This window comes from Heterodontus francisci, chromosome 24, assembly GCF_036365525.1.
Source record: "Heterodontus francisci isolate sHetFra1 chromosome 24, sHetFra1.hap1, whole genome shotgun sequence".
NCBI lineage: Eukaryota > Metazoa > Chordata > Chondrichthyes > Heterodontiformes > Heterodontidae > Heterodontus > Heterodontus francisci.
This window is the reverse complement of record NC_090394.1, coordinates 56,385,289-56,406,434: the sequence shown is the minus strand read 5'-3', so window position 1 is coordinate 56,406,434 and position 21,146 is coordinate 56,385,289. Positions and strand designations below refer to the sequence as shown.

Sequence of the window (21,146 nt, the reverse complement as noted above, 5' to 3'; positions counted from 1 at the left end):
ATTTCATTGTTTTTTCACATACTTCAGTGATGCTATATACTTTGGATTTAAAAGTATTACAAGTAACTGGCAAAAGCATGGAATAAAAGTCTGAGAATTGAAGTATCCCAGAAGTTGAAAATATGGAATGGAGAAAAAAAACTTCCCTATTACATCTCTAACCATTTGGAAGCTGCAGCCAAGTAAAGTTTTACAACTCTTTACAAATCTTATGAAGGAGCAAGGATATGTTTTACTATGTTGAAATACTTTTTGCTTATTAAAATGTCCCTTGAACAAGATTGCACTACACTACGCCCATCAATCCCTCTCTCAAAAGAAAAAACAATAAATGGTGCACGCTTTATTCCTCATAAATAAAATTGTAGACAGATAGACAGTAAATATATCCATATGAGACACCAGAACTGGTCTTATGTACTAACTGCAACTGATGGAATATACCAATTTCTTTCCATTAGAGACAGACAGGTAAGGGAAATAATTCTACCTTAGAAGAAAGTTGCACCAATGCTATTTTTAATGCAGATTTGTCTCAACGCATTCCATCTTTGCTGTCTCCGGAGAATCCTTGGCATCAGGTGGCAGGACCGTATCTCCAACGCAGAAATCCTCAAGACAGCCAACATCCCCAGCATGTATGCCCTACTGAGCCAGCGGCGCTTGAGATGGCTTGGCCATGTGAGCCGCATGGAAGATGGCAGGATCCCCAAGGACATATTGTACAGTGAGCTCGTCACTGGTATCAGACCCACCGGCCGCCCATGTCTCCGCTTTAAAGACGTCTGCAAACGCGACATTGATCACAAGTCGTGGCAGCCAGTTGCCAGCAATCGCCAGAGCTGGCGGACAGCCATAAAGGCGGGGCTGAAGAGAGGTGAGTCGAAGAGACACAGAAGTTGACAGGAAAAGAGACAGCAGTGTAAGGAGAGAGCCAACTGTGTAACAGCCCCGACAATCAACTTTATCTGCAGCGCCTGTGGAAGAGTCTGTCACTCTAGAATTTGTCTTTATAGCCACTCCAGGCGCTGTTCCATAAACCACTGACCACCTCTTGGCGCTTACCCATTGTCTCTTGAGACAAGGAGGCCAAAAGGATATTTTATATATGTATATGTGCACACATAACAGAGCAATTAAATATCCTGACAATCCTTTAACAGCGTTACACGACAGAAAAACTGATATTTTACTAAAATCACAGCAGCAGTTACACCAACTGTGCAACATCTACCAGTTTTTATTTTGACCAAGGTTTTTTCAGGACATTTTACTTTGGTGTTAAAGTAGAAGCACTAATTAACAACCCTGAAGAATAACACTTTTTTTCCCTTAATTTGAAAGTCCTACATTTTAAAACTACTAATCGCACAATTAAGTAGCTGAAACAGGTTCACAGATAGTGATTATTTTTCAACAGAAAAAAAATCAATGTTGCTCAACTATTAAAGAAAAGAAAATTTTATGTATATTAAAATCTTACATCTGCACACACGTCCCGTCTGTGCTACTTGACTTCCTGTTGTCACAATATGTTTGTCAACATTTTCCATTACAAATTCTGATATCCACATTTATAATGAGGAATGCTTATGTGAACTTGGTATTCTAGGTTCACAATCTGGGTTTCCACAATTCCCTCAAAATATTTCCTGAATTTTTTTTATCTACTACTTTGTCCTCAGTAACTGAAATTTATATGTGCACAGTAAAAGTTTAAACAAAGTGTAACCCCAAAAAAATCAATATTTCCTATTTCACAATTAAATTGTCTTTTGTACCATTAATCCTTGGTTAAAGATTTTACATGAAGACCTCAACCTCCACCAAATGCATGGACTTGAAGTTGTTACTTTTGCCTGGTTTTGACACTGAAGTGAATTTGGATTGTCGATGTTTGTGCAGTGTACCTAATTTCCCAGGATACATCAATACTAGCCAGCAAAAATGGCAACATATAAAGAATAAAGAACAGTACAACACAGGAACAGGCCATTCGGCCTTCCAAGCCTGCGCCGATCTTGATGCCTCTCTAAACTAAAACCTTCTGCACTTCCGGGGACCGTATCCCTCTATTCCCATCCTATTCATGTATTTGTCAAGATGCCTCTTAAACGATTTTCCTTAGTTTCTAGCAGTTTCTTCTCAAATGCTTTTCTAAAAGTACTTGAAGGCGAAATTTCAAAAGCTTTACTGCAGTGTTTGGGTTGGCATACCTGTTGTTGAGTCTTTGTTTTGTGTTCTATAAACTTTAAAAGAGAAGAAGAAGAAGCGAGAGGGGTAGAACGTGTTTCTTCATGTAATGTTACCTGAGTTTTCATTTTTTTTAAATTGTTTTGAAGCTAACTGATTATCTCACTTGTGCTCTGTTGACTGTTAGAAAAAGTCAATGCTTATACCTTGAGACAAGCATTCTAATTTTTAATTGCAACACTGGGCTGGGGGATTGTGGACCCAACGTTGACAAGGGCAGATTTTGCAAGTGGTGTGTGAGGCAGAATTACAAACAGGCGGGGTGCACTCCGGAGCAGACCATAGCCACAGGTAAGGATCGGCAGCTACTAGTGGAAGCGAGCAGGTCCGATCCCCGATTGCAAAGAGTGGGGGCATCTTTGGATGGGGTGGCTTCTGATTTCCCTGGCCTTGAGAAACCCAGCAGTTGAAGGGAGGTGAGGACAGCTTTGGGGAAAAGTGCCTTTACAGAACTGCTTGTGGACTAGGAGGTTCAGCGATGCTTTCCCCCAGCACCTGGGTCATGGATCGGACCTACTGCGACCTGTTCCAAGTTCTCCCGACCCAAATGGAAGCCAAGCCTGTCAGTCAGGCTGACTTCTGTGTGGGGAACCCATCAAGTACAAAAGACACATGCTGTGCAGTTAAAATTTCACAGCATGTGGGAAAAACTGGACTTCTGGGTTTCCTGTCCATATCTCCATGCATTCCTCCTACATAACCTGCCCTTATTAATATCCAGGCCTATTTTATTTTTGAGATACAGCACTGAAACAGGCCCTTCGGCCCACCGAGTCTCTGCCGACCAACAACCACCCATTTTATACTAACCCTACAGTAATCCCATATTCCCTACCACCTACCTACACTAGGGGCAATTTACCTATCACCTGCAAGTCTTTGGCTGTGGGAGGAAACCGGAGCACCCGGCAAAAACCCACGCGGTCACAAGGAGAACTTGCAAACTCCACACAGGCAGTACTTAGAATCGAACCCGGGTCCCTGGAGCTGTGAGGCTGCAGTGCTAACCATTGCGCCACCCATACTCTCTGTTTGAGAGTATGTGTGTATGTCTCCTTGATTTGCTTTCTGAATTTTATAGAATGTTTATAATTCAAATACAAACAAAAACTACAATAGTTTTAGAGATACAGCACTGAAACAGGCCCTTCGACCCACCGAGTCTGTGCTGACCATCAACCACCCATTTATACTAATCCTACACTAATCCCATATTCCTTCCACATCCCCACCTTCCCTATATTTCCCTACCACCTACCTATACTAGGGGCAATTTATAATGGCCAATTTACCTATCAACCTACAAGTCTTTGGCATGTGGGAGGAAACCGGAGCACCCGGAGGAAACCCACACAGACACAGGGAGAACTTGCAAACTCCGCACAGGCAGTACCCAGAATTGAACCCGGGTCGCTGGAGCTGTGAGGCTGCAGTGCTAACCACTGCGCCACTGTGCTATGTAATCAGTACAGTCTGTCATATCTGAAATGGATATCTGTGTTTTCTCTCTCACAAAATGATGTACAGGAAATATGAACAGGAAAGTGTGCATTAGACTTGTACAGTTAATAAAAACTTTGGCAGAATTCAATATTCTGTCAATTATGCTTTTATGCAACTCCTTCAACTAATGCAGTTTTAACTTATAAGCAGTTTGGTTAAAGGCAACTCTTGTTCTTTCCCACATTCCACACTCAACAAGATTCCATATGTACATGTCTCACACTGGAAAAGTAAAATGCAATCTCAGAGGAAACTTTCTGGCATGTACCCCGATAGCCTTCATAAAATGATGCAGCATATGATGCACAACATCCCTCCTCCTTTTCCATAAGTGCTCGCCCAGGTTGGTTCACCTCTCCTACCTTGCCAATGCCTGAACCTTGGCAGCATGTCGTTCTTCCTGCTCTGCCAGTTTTTTTTTCTGGTTGTCAATTTCTTGCCTGAGTGCTGCAGAATGTTCCATCTCACCATCAAGTAAGTTTCGCAGTGATCTGGAAAAAAGGGAGTACCATCTGTTACACCAGACCATCAAAGGAATCTGGTACAGCAAGTGTAAAGCTAAAGAAGTTTAAAAGTACGATACAATTTATCTAAATGTTGGAGCTCCTCAGCATCACGCCATCAAAACTTGTAGTAAAATTATACATTTTTAATGTAACTGTACTATTTAAGATATTTTATACATCTTACAGAAATATTCTGAATGAATAACACCAACTTAGTATAATCTCTATATTTGGCATTTTGGGGTGGGGAAATAGAATTTTAAATTATTTATTTGGAGGTCTGCAGCAGCATTTCTTCCCCAAAATTGAAAAAAAATTACAATGATCATTTACCAAGAGAAAGCAAAAAATAAATGCCTCCTTGTCATCTAGCACCACTCAAACCCTACCCAAATTCCTCCCCTAGGTAACCTCCCTATTTTCTGCCCTCAGCCTCTAAAATGAATGACTCCTCATTCTTGGCAATTCAATCCACTTCAACTGACTTCAACCTTTCTACTCCAAATTCAGCACCCTCCTATCCCCTCTAAACTTTTCCCTCCATCTAAACTTTCCTGCCCCTCAATTATGCCATTTCCTGTATGCTTTCTAATCCTGTAGTCTTGATCAATGACGAGGTTTTCTCCAACCACGTCCTTAGTAGCCCTCATCACCCATATCCTCTGCCCTCTTTCAACCTTACTTCTTTCAGCGTCCAGCCACGGAGAAAATTCTCCCCCAATTCACTTCCAGCTGAATTTTCATATTCCTGACAGCCTAGACTTTGGCCACAGTAGCTCTGCAGCTATAGTTTACTACAGCACTCATTTGCCTCTGCTTTTGCTGCCACTGCCCCCAGAAAAATATTCATTGTCTTTCATCCCTGTTGTTCTCTGGTGTATCCCTCATCTTTACATTCAAAAGTCTGTATGGTGCAAACTTAAGCATACCTGACACAACTGGCCTAGCCATCCATTGTCAGATGCGGCTTGATGATCAAGCTCTCCTCTGTCAAAACTGTACAATATTCTAGGATCATCCTAGGAGAAAGAAGAACCCCAAATGTCTTTATCCTACAGCAGAATAGCTTCCTAAAACTCCCTTCAGTGCCCCTTCCACCCTCACCTCTAACAAGTGTGAATAGCTCATACATCTCTTTGTCACCAATAGAGACTCGTTCAGCTACATCTGTTGCTTCCCCAACATCCATTTACCACCGCTCAGTTTCCCTTCCATTCTGGCCTTATTTTCCCATCTCTCATTTGCCCCTACCTGCTCTCAGCCCTCTCCAAACTCATCCATCCATGAGAATTACTTTCTGGTTCCTTCAACCATTTCCACTGAACTCATGACCACCCAACTTGCATTCCCGAACATGTAGTGGTAGAATAAAGGTGCTAGATCAACAACAAGAATTTGCAGTTACATAGCACCTTTAATATAGTAAAATGACCCAAGGTGCTTATCAGGAACCTAATCAAACAAAAACTGACAACAAGTCAAAAGAGGAGAAATTATAACAGGTGACCAAACACTTGGTCAAAGAAACAGGTTTTAAACAGCACCTTGAAGCAGGAAAGAGAAGTATAAAGGCAAAGAGGCTCGGGGAGGGAATTCCAGGTGTTAAGGCCTAGATAACTGAAGGCATGATAACCAACTATCAATTCGGTGAAAGACGCCCTTTGGTCTGCCCGAAACTTGCTGGTCTTCCAGCGCAAAGAGTTGTCCACCACCGAATGTTGCAGACTGGCACATTCCAAGGTCCAGGACTACGTGCTGAGGGACGCACTAAAGCTTGGGGCAGCCGCAGCAAAGGCTCAATGGGGAAAGACCACAGTGTAAGGTCCCCCCACCAAGTTGAACTGAGGGGCTGGATCCATGGGAAACCCCTCGAACTGTATCGTTAATATTTTCATTTGCTGTAAATGTAAAACGGTAATTTGGCATGACAATTGTGAAATGGAAGGGTTATGAAGAAACTCATGATAGTATAGAAGGAAACTGATCTCCCTTGCAATGTTTGTATTTTTTGGTGCTGTTTGAAACTGTTTGGCAATGTAATTTTTGCAGATTTTTATGAATAAAGTATATTTTGGAAATAAAAAAAAACAATGGTGGAGCAAAAGAAGTGGGGGATGCACAAGAAGCCAGAGTTGGAGGAATGCAGAGTTCTCAGAGGGTTGTAGGGATGGAGGATATTAAACGGAAAGGGAAGTGCAAAGCCGTGGAACTATTTAAACACAGGAATTTTAAAATCAAGGCACTGGTGGACCTTGAGCCAATGTAGGTCAGCAATCACAGGGATGATTTGTGTGACCAGAAACTGGCCTGAGTTCGGATATGGGCAGCAGAGTTTTGGATGAGCTCAAGTTTATGAAGGGTGCAAGATGGGAGCTCAGTCAGGAGAGCACTGGACTATCACATTCTGGAGGCAACAAAAGGTGCTGTGAAATACAAATTATTGCTGTTATAATTCTACGCATTGGTTAATTTTTGCCTTATACTAAGCATAAGAAATAAAATTAGCATTTTTCTAGAGACATGAAATTCCACTAAATAAGTATGAGTAGGAGAACTGCAAGATATTAGTACTCAAAGAGTTAAGGCAATTATATAGGCAAAAACTGTTCATTTGGATTCAACCTAATTAAATGCAGATCTATATCAAATCACACTGTACAATTCTGCAGTGCATCTCAATCTAAACTAAATCCTACTTTCCATCAGCATGTCTGATAATTTTCGATACAGTCTCAATAACATTCTGCCTGTGTAAACGGGTAATTTAAATTTAAACCTGGTTCAGCAGGTCATTATCTTTTACATCATATGTACTGATGCATAGCTACATAGGACTTGATATGCTTAATTTAAATTTCAAAGCCCTCCCAGTGTGTGACCAGTAGCATGAATACTTTAGAAAAAGAGCAGGCAGCAAGCATCAACTTGAACTGAGGTTCCATTTCCAAGTGGTCAAAATACACAATAATTGAAACTTGAACAAAAATTAGCTTAAAAATTACTTTATGAACAGTAAAAATTACACAGATTTTACAAAAAAGATCATGCATACCAAGATAATGACAGGAAGCAAGTGCCAAAACCATGACAAAAGTTGCGTACATTCTATCAAAATAGGAGTACAAAACAACTTTGACATTTGCAAATTACACAAATAATTAAATGATCTAATCACATTGTAGAGTTTCTGAACACTCAGCAGTTGCCTGCAAGTTAATCTCCATTTGAAGTACAACTTTAAAAATTTTTAGCACAACCCTAGTGGTTCAGTAGGTAAACGCATCACTGATGTAGTGTAATAATGGCCCACATTCCCGGTGAAGCTCCAAGTTTGAACCTCTGTCTGCACTAAATTAGATACTCTCACCCCAGATGGCAGTGAGTAATACAATTGTCCTCATTGACCCTGAGATCATAAGGCAATAACAAAAATAATCAGCCAATGTTCTCACTCACAGTTACTGCCCAGCAATCCATGATAAAGAAAAAAATCACATTGGGTTACATAGGTTACAGAGTCTATAGGATGGAAACAGGCCATTCAGACCAACCAGTCTATACCAGCATTAATGCTTCACGTGAGCCTCTTCCCACCCATCAGCTAATCCTTTCAGCATGCCCTTCTATTCTCTTTTTCTCTCAAGTGTTTATCTAGATTTTGCTTAAATGCACCTAAGCTTTTCACCTCAACCACCCCTTGTGGGAGTGAGTTCCACATTCTTATCACTCTTTGGTTAAAAAGTTTCTCCTGAATTCCCTATGGGATTTATCAGAGAATATCTGATATTTACAGCAAGGTTAGGAGAGTAGGGCGGCACAGTGGCGCAGTGGTTAGCACTGCAGCCTCACAGCTCCAGCGACCCGGGTTCAATTACGGGTACTGCCTGTGTGTCTGCGTGGGTTTCCTCCGGGTGCTCTGGTTTCCTCCCACATGCCAAAGACTTGCAGGTTGATAGGTAAATTGGCCATTATAAATTGCCCCTAGTATAGGTAGGTAGTAGGGAAAATATAGGGACAGGTGGGGATGTGGTAGTAACGTGGGATTAGTGTAGGATTAGTATAAATGGGTGGTTGATGGTCAGCACAGACTCAGTGGGCCGAAGGGCCTGTTTCAGTGCTGTATCACTAAACTAAGTACTAGGGTTGAAAGTGTTAGTCGTCTCCACTCCTGCAGTGTCAATAGCTTTACAGCAGGGTTAGGACAGAATTAGTTAGGGTTGAAAGTGTTAGTCTTTCCCACACTGCCAACGTCTATAGCTTGCTGACAATTAAAATATGAACATAGGAACAGGAGTATGCCATTCAGCCCCTCAAGCCTGTTCCACCATTCAATGAGATTATGGCTGACCTGTATCTTAACCCCATCCGCTTGCCTTGGCTCCATATTCCTTTATACCCTTGTCCAGCAAAAATTTATCAATCTCAGATTTAAAATGATTAATTGAGCAATCATCTATTGATTTTGTGGGAAAGTTTTTCACTCTTCCACCACAAATGTGTGAAGAAGTGTTTCCTAACTTCTCTCCTGAATGGCCTGGCTCTGATTTTAATGTTATGTCCCCTTGTCCTTGACGCACACCAGCAAAAAAAATTCTACCTACCCTATCATTCCCTTTCAAAATCCTTAAAACCTCAAAGTAATCACCCCTTAACCTTTTATATTCCAAAAATACAATCTTAGTTTATGTAAGCTCTCCTCATACTGTAACCTTTGGAACTCCTAACATTCTTATAATCTGCACTGCACTCCTTCCAAGGCCAATCTTTCCTGTCTAAGGTGCAATGCCCAGAACTGTACACAGTACTCCCGATGTGGTATAACCAGGGCTTTGTACAGCTGTAGCAAAACTTCCTTCCTTTTATATTCCTGTCCTCTAATTGTAAAGGCTAACATTCCATCACTCTTTTTGATCTTATTTTGCACCTGAATACCACATTTTAGTGATCAGTGTACATGGACCCCGAAATCTCTTTGGACCTCCACAGTGTTCCTAGCTTTCACCATTTAAATAATACTCAGATCTATCTGTTTTTGGTTCAAAATGGATGACCTCCATTGAAATCCATCGGCCACAGTTTTGCCCACTCACTTAAAATCGAAGGGGGAAGAGAAGCCATCTCCAAAGTTGTCAAGTTTAATATGAGAACAGAAAGTGCCAGAAATAATCAGCGGTCTGGCAGCATCTGTGGAGAGAGAAACAGAGTTAACGTTAAGTTTGGAAACGTTAACTCTGCTTCTCTCTCCACAGATGCTGCCAGACCTTCTGAGTATTTCCAGCACTTTCTGTTCTCATTTCAGAGTTCCAGCATCTGCAGCATTTTTCTCTTGTCAAATTTAATACCTCTGTAAGCATCTCACAAAGGTAATTTACTTGCCAATATCCTCACTCTTCTACATAGAAAATAGGAGGAGTAGGCCATTCAGCCCTTCGAGCCTGGTCTGCCATTCATTATGATCATGGCTGATCATCCAACTCAGTAACCTGTTCCCGCTTTCCCCCCATATCCTTTAACCCCTTTTGCTCCAAGAGCTATATCTAACTCCTTCTTGAAAACATACAATGTTTTGGCCTCCACTGCATTCTGTGGTAGCGAATTCCACAGGCTCACCACTCTCTGGGTGAAGAAATTTCTCCTCATCTCAGTGATGAAAGGTTTACCCCATATCCGTAGACTACAACCCATGGTTCTGGTTCTGCGTTAGGTTTTCCTTAAATTTGCTCATAGGATTTTACCTCCCCCTGTCCAAGACACAAATGAAAGAAAGTGCTCAGCTTTCCACAAACCTTAAATACTCTGCATTCTTACTTTGTAGCCACTAAGCATATATATTAGATAATTCATTATGCAAAAAGGACCAACTCCCCCAATGGAAGTAACAGATCCCAGGAGTATGTAAATAAATGTGATGTCATTGTAGAATGGCAAAATAACAATCATTAGATCACATTTGCAAAAGCCTGCAATTACTGCAACCTTGGCTCTAATCCATCTATCAATGTGTGCTCAACTTACTGCATGGAGGAGGTCATCTTCAAACAATACCTGTTTTGTTCTTCCAATTCATCTTTTCTGTTCATCATGGCTACAATGGCTTGCCGTAGTTCATCTGAAGAAGCAAACCTTAGGTTAATAGGCATACTGACAATATAGCTGATGCAAAAATAACAGTTTTCTCATGCAACACATTCCTGACCTAGAATGTTGGTGTTTCACTTGTCCAATTCTATTCCAAGGTTCTATTGAGAGTGGATGTGTGCTGCAAGACTGCACAGAGGCTGATGTCATATCCATTTTCAAAAAGAGAAACAAAACTAACCTGGGGAAATAAAGGTCAACTACTCAAACATCTTACGCAGGGTTGAGGGAAATGTAGTGGATGTTGCGTCTAGCAACTTTCAGAAACTCTTTGACACGTTGTCGCACTGGGCACTGAAGACTGGAGAAAGTTAGGGGCATGGATTGAGGAGCAGGATAGAAAATTGCATTAAAACTAGTCAGAGAATGGAAGTTAAGGGCAGTTCCTCAGAGCGGTTGAAAGTAAGTAGCAGAATTCCACAGGATGCTGCTCAGAGGCTGCTTTTGTTCCCAGCAAACACCAGTGATACAGATGTTGGCTAGAAAGAATGGTGTCCAAATTTGAAGAGAATACTAAACTCGGAGATAGAGTAAATAATGTTAACATCTAAAAGACTTGCAGTTGATAGGTAAATTGGCCGTTGTAAATTGCCCCTAGTGTAGGTAGGTGGTAGGGAATATGGGATTACTGTAGGGTTAGTATAAATGGGTGGTTGTTGGTCGGTACAGACTCGGTGGGCCGAAGGGCTTGTTTCAGTGCTGTATCTCTAAATAAATAAATAAATAACTAAAGGAACTGCAAAGGAATATGATTAAGATAATGAAATTGGCAAAAAAAAAAAAGTGGCAAATGGAATTCAATGTTAGTTAATGTGAGACAATACATTTTGGTTAAAATAAATTTTGAATGGGGGTAGAGCAGAGAGATTTTGAGGTTCAGGTTAACAAAACATCAAAAGCAGTACCTCTAGTGGATCAGGCCAATAAAAATGGAATGTTCAGTTTCATGGCAATATATATATATATATATATATATATATAGAAGTTGAGATCTCATGGTAAATCTGTATAAAACCTTAGTAAGACCACAGTTGGAATACTGTGTGCAGTTTTGGGCTGCATACTACAGGAAGCATTTTGGGGCATTAAAGTGGGTACAATGCAGATTCACCAGAATGTTATTTGGTATGAGGAAACACAAATATAAAGGCACCTTGAAAAACTAGGGCTGTTTTTGTCAGAATAGTAGCGATCGCAGGGTGATTTGATACAGATGTTGCAAACTATGAAAGGATAGGAGAGTCAATAGAAATTGACTGCTTTCAGTGATAGAGGGGTCTCAAACAAGAGGTCATGGATATAACATGTAAGAAAACAACAAAGACCAGCAGAAACATTTTTACACGAAGGGTTGAAATGTAGGACTCGATTTAGTGACTGAAGCAGATATTTAAGAATAGGTTAAATAAGTGGTTGAAGGAAAGGGTAATAAGGGACATGGGAACAGTGAAGAACATGGAATTAAGACTACTTCTAATGCGGGGGATAAACAACAAAATGGAATGGTGGGGACCAAGTGCCTTATTTCCATATTGTAATTTTAAGTAAAAGGTTATTATAACAAGAAACATATTCTATTTTACATCAGGAATGAAATCTTAGCCTGTGCACTTCACATATACTTCTCTAATTATCATTTCTATTTGTAAATTGAGGACCACAAGGGACTGCCATTTAATGTGCATTTTCTTTAATCTCATAGAAAACTGCATAATTTCAGAATAATTTCCAGTCTCACAGGACTGTGCAATAAAAAAACTTTAAAGAAATTATACTAACGCAAGGGAAAAGGTAACGCTAAAGAAGCAAATTAATACAAAGGATTGTGGCATGTACACGCACACACAACTGTAATGAAAAATATATTAGTTCTGAGTAATACTGAACAGACTTCAACTTCAAACTGTGCTTTTTCAACAACAGCCTCTTTGGTTTTGCAACACAAGTTTAGAAGTGTTTTTAAATGGTCTCAGAAGACAGGCATTATTGCTTTAAAGAGAAAATTTTTAAAAATTCTTATAAGGGCACTAATTTGCTTTAAGAAGGCCATATAGGAGGAATCAAACATAGTGTCAATATCAACAAAATCCCAAAGTCTAATATTATGTACAATGCCTGCTTTTGCTTGCTACAGTTAATGTAGGCAGAAACATATGACTTTCTGAAGCATCCTGTAATTAAGATATGCTAGACTTAAGCTATGCACAGAATTAAACCAACATTCGCTGTGGAACCTCGGAAGTACGCCAGGACCCAGGTGCCCCAGGAAGCGGGAACGCTCAATCTCCAGAGAGAATGGAACAACTGGTATCAACTCCAATTGTATTTTAATGAGGAATCACCCCTCCATAGGATTGGGTAATGTCTTGAGTCATGGAGATGCTTTGAAAGATGCCTGAATGATGATGGGTTACCCAAGTAGGTTGGGGTTGGTTGCCCAGTCATCTTTGGTGTTGGTTTGGGAACTTGGGTTCCAACCTACGTGACAGGCCTATTCCACAGATATTCATGCTTGATCTGCAGTTTATGTATGCATTTGGATTAGATCTCTGACCAAATCAACATGTTTTATAATCCAGACCTACGCTGTTAGTTCTGCTTATAGTCTTTCCTTAAATTTTGTTTTAACAGGACTATTTTAAGGTCACAAGTTCAAACATACTGTGGAACCAGTCTCTTCTTCAACAGTTTCACATCAGCTCCTGAAAATGACTTTTCCTTCATAATCTGGTAGTTGTATCTTTTCAGTAACTCTGCTTGAGACTAGATTAGAGAATGTCTTCAGTAATGGATTAATTACCTGAAGCAACGTGTTTACTGGGTCAAGTTTAGTTTTTGCAAATCTTCTTTGACAGTGAAGGAATATGAAACAGGTTAAAGAAACTAAAATAGTTATTTACATTCAGTGAAACTATCAAGCATATGGCAGTTTAATAAGTAATCAAGTGCAGATGTAATGAGAATAGCCTATAAGGATTAATTTCCCTTAATGAGAAACTTTCCTGGTTAATGGTCCCCAGTCTAACAAATTCTGTCCCTCCCTAATCTATGATCTGATTTCCATCACAGTGTCAAACAGAATTGAATTACAATGCATGTAATCCATATGTGAGAAAACAAGGCCCCTTGGCTAATCACAGGACAAACTGCTGAATAGAAAAACTTAACTCATTGCAGGGGATCAGAGCTATCGTCCTAGGGAACGAGAAACGTGCTATTTCTGGCACATGCATATAATGACTGATGGTATCTGTTTTACATATGAGATTGCTTTTGCAGGTTTATAAATTGGTCTCCAGGAAAACAATGTTAATCCATTTCACAGTTCCAAAATACAGCTTAACACAAAATTCAGAAACAGTATCTTAAGAAAGCTAAAATACAATTTCATTTGCAAGCTTCATCCCATTTTCACATTACCAAACAAACACAATGGATCCCTTATTACTTTGAACAGGATATTCTGCTATTTCCATCATGCAACCATTAGCAATTTAAATCAGTGACCATCTGAACATGATTTTAAACTGACAAAAATAAATTCACACATTTGTGACAATGACAAATGAATGGGTACAAGCAAACATATACAATGTATTCCACTTGCAAGTTTTCAAGTTTCCTGACATTATTTTTCCAAAGCAATTCTTTTTAGTGCATATTCATTAATTTTTTTTGTCTGATAGTCACTTTTCGTAAATTTTAACTGTCAATCTACATGCAATTTCTATCCACATCTACATTTCATCACTCTGTTCTTGTTGCACAAGACAGATGGAAATGTTTGCAGCTCCCTCCAAATAGGCAATATAATCAACATTTCCATAAAATTGCAGCAGCCATCACTCCATAAAGTGACAGTCTTATTTTAAAATTGTACTGTGAAAAGAATATCATGAACGTTTCTCTGAAATAAGGTATGCTTCTGGAGTGAAAGTTGCGGCAATTGGCAGTTTCTTGGACTGAGTTCACTGCATTGACAGGAACAGAGAACTTGGAGGGTAAACTGGGACATTTCTACACCATAATAAAAATAATATGCTAATCATTATCAAGGCCCCAGTTATAACCCTCAATAACAATCTTTTGAGGACAATATCATGAGGATAAAGTATGTAGCAATAATACAATCATAATTTTTTCCATTGCTAAGTTAACTTGTAAATATTTTACTAGATTTTGAAGCCAAGATTGAAGCAAACTTGCAAGTCAAGAAAGGCAGAGAAAAATTTAACTGGATTACTGAACCTTACAGAGAAGAATGAGAACTGCAAGCCCATGGGATTTGGGAAGAGATTTTTCCAGATAATATTCAAGTTGTAAAAACTGATTTGCCTTCCACTGACCAGGGAGAGAAGGTTGAGCTCCGCAGAGTTAAGATTACATATTTTCCCTTTGTGCATTCCAGAAGTCATAATTCATTATTGTGACTGCCACAGATCTCATCACATATTTCTATAAAATTAGAATGGTTTCAAATATTTGTGTCCTGCTGTATCTTCTGTTTACTTAAAGTCCAGTCATGTATATTTGCTGCTGGGAGAATCCATTACTGTGGAGAAGATCCTCTGGAACTAGGGAGTCAGACTCAATGGTTCCATTAATGGGACTACCCACTAAGTCACTGTTTTCATTAGAAAGCAGGGAATAGATAATTCAGTCAAATGTTTGCAGTAATTTTCATGCTGGTATCCATTAATGATAATTTCAGAAAGCCTCTGCATCTCATTAGACTGAAGGAGAGCTTCATCTTTTTATGACATTTCTTACTCTCCTTCATATTTGAGTTCTATATAGAGATGCCCAAGACCAACAACTGAACTCAAAAATCAGTTTGTTTCCAAGAATCATTGACCGAACTGAATTATTACCAGAATGGTTAGCAGAACTGAGAGATTATACCTTTCAGAAAGATTGGAAATGCTGGGGCTATTTGCCCCAGAAAAGGTTGAGGGGTGACCTGATAACGATCTTTAAAATTATGAAAGGAATTGACAGGGTAGACAAAGAAAAGATATTTTCACTTGCGGGGGAAACCAAAACTAGGGGACATAAATATAGGATAGTCACTAATAAATCCAATAGGAAATTCAGAAGAAACTTCTTCACCCAGAGAATGATTAGAATGTGGAACTCACTGTCTCAAGGAGTAATTGAGGTGAATAGCATAGATGCATTTTCTGGGTAGCTAGATAAACACATGAGGGGAAGGAGGTTATGCTGATAGGGTTAGATGAAGAAAAGTGGGAGGTTTGTGTGGAACATTAACACCATCATGGACTAGTGGACCGGATGCCCTGTTTCTGTGTTGTACATTTTGCCAAGAAACACGATAGGCCAAATGAGGGATTATTAATTCATTGGTTGGAAACTTACATTGAACTTTTAATGGAAAATAATCCTGCAGTTAACTTTTAAAAAACTAGCAGCCAAGATGGCCACCGCAATTTGCATCTGAAACACCTCTTACCATTCTAAAGACCCACCCAGAGACAGAGGTCTGGGCAGTATGGACCCAGAACAATGGCTTGCTCTAAGTGATTGAATTACCTCAGATTGATTCATTAGTGCAGCATTCAAGGCAATCCTAATATCTTGACTTTGAAAGAGCAAACCCCCTCCAAGTGTAAATATTGGCATCCTGGGGACTGGGGAGCCAATTCTGAACCTTGAATATTAGAAGGTTCCAGTGAATACACGGAGGCTGTCATGTGACCATCTCTCCATCTCTGTGAAAGCCAAAAGGTTTCCTTGAACGAACTCAGACGGGGCAGCAACAGGAAGGCTGCATGCCTTTCTCTCTCTCGCCAGATAACACAAGTTTGGATATGCTGAAAAATCTAACCTGACTGACAAAAGATACTCCCCGCTGTGCTTCCTTGGCCAAAACATAAATCCTGGCCCACGTGGGTTCAGCACGATGGAAAAGAACAGGCTGAACTGGAAGACATTTTTGTGAAATCCAGCTCCCATTCCTGGTCTCTGCCAGTGGCTGGCCAGCAAATTAACAACATCTTCTACTAACTAAAGCACCTTGACACCTCATCCCATCCAAATATAGTAATACACAAAGCTGTGACGGCATAACTGAAGCACAACAGGCAATGACCCAAATACTGCCACTGTCTGGTCACACCAAGCCAAGAAACACAAACTCTCTTTTGCTATTACATTACCATATTCAAACCATTCAAATTGTATAATCTGACTGCAACAATGTGATATACGACAATGTACAATTATATCTTTGTGAATCTAATCTCATTTGCTGTTTTTCCTAATTATTAATGAGGCACTGAACCAGGTTTTCCACAAAGGACAGCATACTTCTTTTAAACTGCTAGTAGGCACAAGGTTCTTTATTCTCCCAGCTAAAGCATTTCCGATAAAATAAATTGCCATTTTATTCAAACAAAATTTCTGGCAAATGTCCAAAACTTGGTGTTGTAGAAAAGAAGTACTGTAGAATTATCTATTTCCATAACCAGAGGTTCAGAACCCTACTCTATCCTGCAAAACATTGTTTTGCAGAATGACGTTATTTTCCAGCCATGCTTTGGCTAGGTATATTATGCAATATTTTTCGCAAACAGAAAATTAGAAAATACTTAATTTCAAATGTCAATCAAAATTATTATCGCCACAGAACAAAAAACAGCCATGTCTTTTGTCATCCAGTATCAGAAGGTACCACAGGAAGAACAAAAGGCATCCACTACAAACTCAAAGTTGCTACAAGAAACCAATGCAAAGAAATCATTGCAATGATTTTTCAAATTGGGTGGGATTCCGTTAAAATTCAGCATACGTTTGTTATTGTACTAATGCAAAGAAGTTTTGGGTTTGCCTTATGTAGCGTAACTCGGGTGTGAAATCCCCCTTCTTGAGGACATATTACAGAGAGTGCAACTACCACTTCGAGCCTGCACCAGGATATTTAGAACATGAAAAGAAATGGATAATATGCTGCATACATCAGTAGGTGGTTTAATTAAACTATGAGCTGAGACCTGAAGAAAATAAATAAAACATAAAAAGCCTCAAGTAAAACTTGATATCAGAAGGGGTCCTTGCCCCCTCAGAAAAAATCCATGAGCTGAATTTAATGTTCACGTCACAGCTTCCAACGGCAAACCTGGAAGTGGGCACCATTGCCACTCAGCACGTGTGGCTAGCCCACTGCAATCACGCAGTGGGCGGCCAATTTGCATAAAGGAGGAGCAGGGCCCGGCCAGTCATGCGACGGGAGAGGGATTCGAGGCACCGAATGCAGCGCCAGATGACTCCGGAGCAGGTGCTGGCACCACATGTAAAACCCTGCCAGCCTTGCTTTCATTGCTGCCTTAAAGTCATTCGTTGTTTGCTGCTGAGACTGGTGCTGCAGTGACTCCTTGATGCTCCCCCCACAACCTTCTCTGTCAAGAAAACTGCAACGAGCCACCTTCTTTCACAGATCACCCCCATTACCTCCCATGAGAGCTGACTTGTAGATGAGCCATATAGGAAAGCCCTGCAGGGGACAAGGGGCTGACATTAGCACACCTATCCTGTAGTTCTTCCTGTGAAGTCTGACGATCTCCCTCTTTCCACTTGCAGGACAAAAGGGAGACTTCACAGACTGATGGAGGAATTGCTAACATATGGCCTCTCTCAGTAGCTGAGAATGAAGCACTGGAGTTCGCGGGGTCCCAGGGTGGACGCTCAATCAAGGGGCGGCACAGTGGCGCAGTGGTTAGCACCGCAGCCTCACAGCTCCAGCGACCCGGGTTCAATTCTGGGTACTGCCTGTGTGGAGTTTGCAAGTTCTCCCTGTGTCTGCGTGGGTTTCCTCCGGGTGCTCCGGTTTCCTCCCACATGCCAAAGACTTGCAGGTTGATAGGTAAATTGGCCATTAGCAATTGCCCCTAGTATAGGTAGGTGGTAGGGAAATATAGGGACAGGTGGGGATGTGGTAGGAATGTAGGATTAGTATAAATGGGTGGTTGATGGTCGGCACAGACTCGGTGGGCCGAAGGGCCTGTTTCAGTGCTGTATCTCTAAACTAAACTAAAACATCAACAGCCTGCCTCCAGCCCAGCTGCTAGCACAGGTGTCAAACTGCATAGAAGCACTTGAAAATGTGTAAAGAAACACCTAGACAATTTAGATTTTCCACGGGTGCTTCCAATTTGCCATTTGTTTTCTGCTATAAAACTTATTCGCTTTTGATGTTGACATTCATTGTGGAAAATGGTTATTCCTTCATGCCTTAATTGTGAGATGCTGATTTCACCCTTCTCCCATAATGGACTGCCAGTCTAGGTTCAGCCCTCCATTGGTAAACACCACCAATATGCTAGAGCGTGTGTGAGTGGGTAAGCTGGGTGCTAGGCATGGAATCCTAACAGAAAGGAGGTAACAGAGTGAATGCTTTTAGGCAAGTTTTTATTGCTTTCACTCAGAGGCAAGCATGGTGGCCGGAAGTGGGTAAGTATAAGACTGTCTCTTGCCTCCTGGACCTCCCTCCATCAGTGGTGCTGCATCACGCCACAGGGGTCCACAAAGACAGGGTGTATGAGACCCATGCCAGGTGATCAGTAGGCCTCCAGAGCTGTCCTTGCAGAGACAAAGTTGCCCTGGCTTCTTTGCCTTTGCTACTGCTTCTGGCCTATGCACTGATGGTCCTCAGTGTCCCCTCTTACTGATAGCAAACCCTCTCACCGAGCAGTATGGCCACCTGACCCTTTCACCCAGTAGTATGGCCACCTGACCCTTTCGTCCAGTTGTATGGACACCAGTGATGACCAAGCCCACCTGTGCCAACCAGCCGAGACCAAGCTCACCCGTGCAGAGCACACAGCACTGCAGGCCAACAATGGCCTCCACTCCCCCCACCACCGCCTGCCCCTTCCCATCCAATACTGTTCATGGCTGCCTACCCATCACGGCACTGAGGCCTTGCCTCAGTGGCGCCAGCTTTTAATGGCCAGGGATCCAAAGACATGTAACGGCCCCACCAGTCATCAATTTAAATCCAAACCCCGCCACCCCACCCCCCCGCCCCAACCATTGAATCGCGATCAATTGCATTCACATGTATATAAACTAACTGTTCAGCAATTCAAATTGGACATCCATCGTGTTGGGGCAGCGAGGAGGCTTTGTCGCTTTCCTGCCGCTGACTAAATCCAGAACCGACGTCACATCATCAGATTTCCAGGCTGGCGCGTCCATTGCTATTCTACGGCTCCCCTGTGCCTCCATTCCCACTCCAAACAGCCTCACTAAATTCTGCCCCATATGTGGAATTGATTACCAACTAAAGCAAAAATTGCCAAACAAATTATCTCCTTCAAAAAGAAGAGCTGGAAAAATCTCTCTTTAGGGCGGTGTTGATGGTTATAAAAAAGTAGAAATAGTCTAAATGAACAGCACACATTCTGAGCTGTTGGGATCATGGAAATATCATGCCAAAGCATGCAATAGGCTCAAGGAACACTGTTATAGAATGCAAGATTAGTCTTGAGTTTTGCTCAATTTACTTTTAGTGGAGGCAGGAAGAAACTTTGCAGAAGCTTTTCTCGAGGGGTTCCAGGGATAGGGTAGAACAGATTGTACAGCAGATTATGAAAGGAATGAGCTTAATGGTCTATAATAGCCTTTTCTAAATATATTATATGCTTGATGTTCCTATCCTAGTTATTAAATATATGGGTGGCCAACCTTTCACCAGTATAATGCCAGAAAAAGAAATGGTACATTGACAAGTATTAAATATAACAATTCATATGCTCATTGATATTCACAGTGCAACAAATATACCATGCAAAAAATGTTAGACTAGTTCAGCAATATGACTTGTACAAATTGGTTGCCACAATTATCTATATAATAGTGATTAGACTTTAAAAACTAATTTACTGCTGATTGGTAGCACACTATCTAGGGATATGAAAGGAGCTGTGTAAGTTCCAGTCATTATTTCTTCTTTCTTATTGACAAACTTTGTTTCCAACTATATAGTTTGCACTCTCATTTCCTTATCTCTCTCTCTCTCTCATATACACACACAGCCTTCCTCTCTCTCAATGTTATTTGCTCCTCCCACAATTCCTGTTTCTCTCAATACCTGTTATTTCTCATTATTTGTCTTACACACTCAGTTCCACTCTTTTGTATCAACTTTCTCAAATTCATCTTTTTAATCTTTCTTCATTTCTCTCCATCACTCATCCCGATTTTCTCCTTGTCCCTCATCTTTCTCTTTGTACTTGTCTCTCTAATTTCCCTTTCCTATACACCATTTCCTTTTTTACCCTCATCCCTTCTCTTTTGTACTTTCTCTCCATCTCTCATGCTGTTTTATTGTTTTTTGTATTTCTCACTCATTGTTTTCATTCATCACCAGCAGCTCTTAGGCTCAACAACACAAATGCCTTCCCAATCTGAGTAATGCCATGATGTGCTAGATTCCCATACAATCCTTTATGTGCTCCAGACTAGTAGAACGATTGAGGGCAAGTGTGTGCAGTACCCCTCTTCTCTCACAGTGGTGTGGCCAGCCTAAAATTAGATGAATCAAAAATTATTCCTCATTTTTGATAAGCCTTTCATAAGTCTTGTGTTTAATTTCTGAAGTTTAGTTAGTCTAACAAACAGAGGCATGGCAGGAATCCTCTGTTCTGTGGAATGCACGGCCTGTAGCATGTGGGAACTCCAGGACATTTTTCCTGTCCTGGACAACCACATGTGCAGGAAGTGTCAGCA

The 21,146-nt window shown here is 40.8% G+C and overlaps 1 protein-coding gene across 5 annotated transcripts in view; it reads right to left on the bottom strand.

Annotated features, from left to right (window-relative positions):
* snx29 (sorting nexin 29) overlaps window positions 1-21,146 on the bottom strand; it is a 659,344-nt gene that overhangs the window by 492,093 nt on the left and 146,105 nt on the right. For 4 of the 5 annotated variants that reach the window (XM_068056248.1, XM_068056250.1, XM_068056251.1 and 1 more), the window contains 2 exons: window positions 10,278-10,371; window positions 4,119-4,247 (listed from right to left, as the gene is read on the bottom strand). In XM_068056248.1, the coding sequence (XP_067912349.1) occupies window positions 4,119-4,247; window positions 10,278-10,371 (223 nt within the window). The remainder of the gene's footprint in view (window positions 1-4,118; window positions 4,248-10,277; window positions 10,372-21,146) is intronic. The other variant, XM_068056249.1, reaches the window with a different exon arrangement.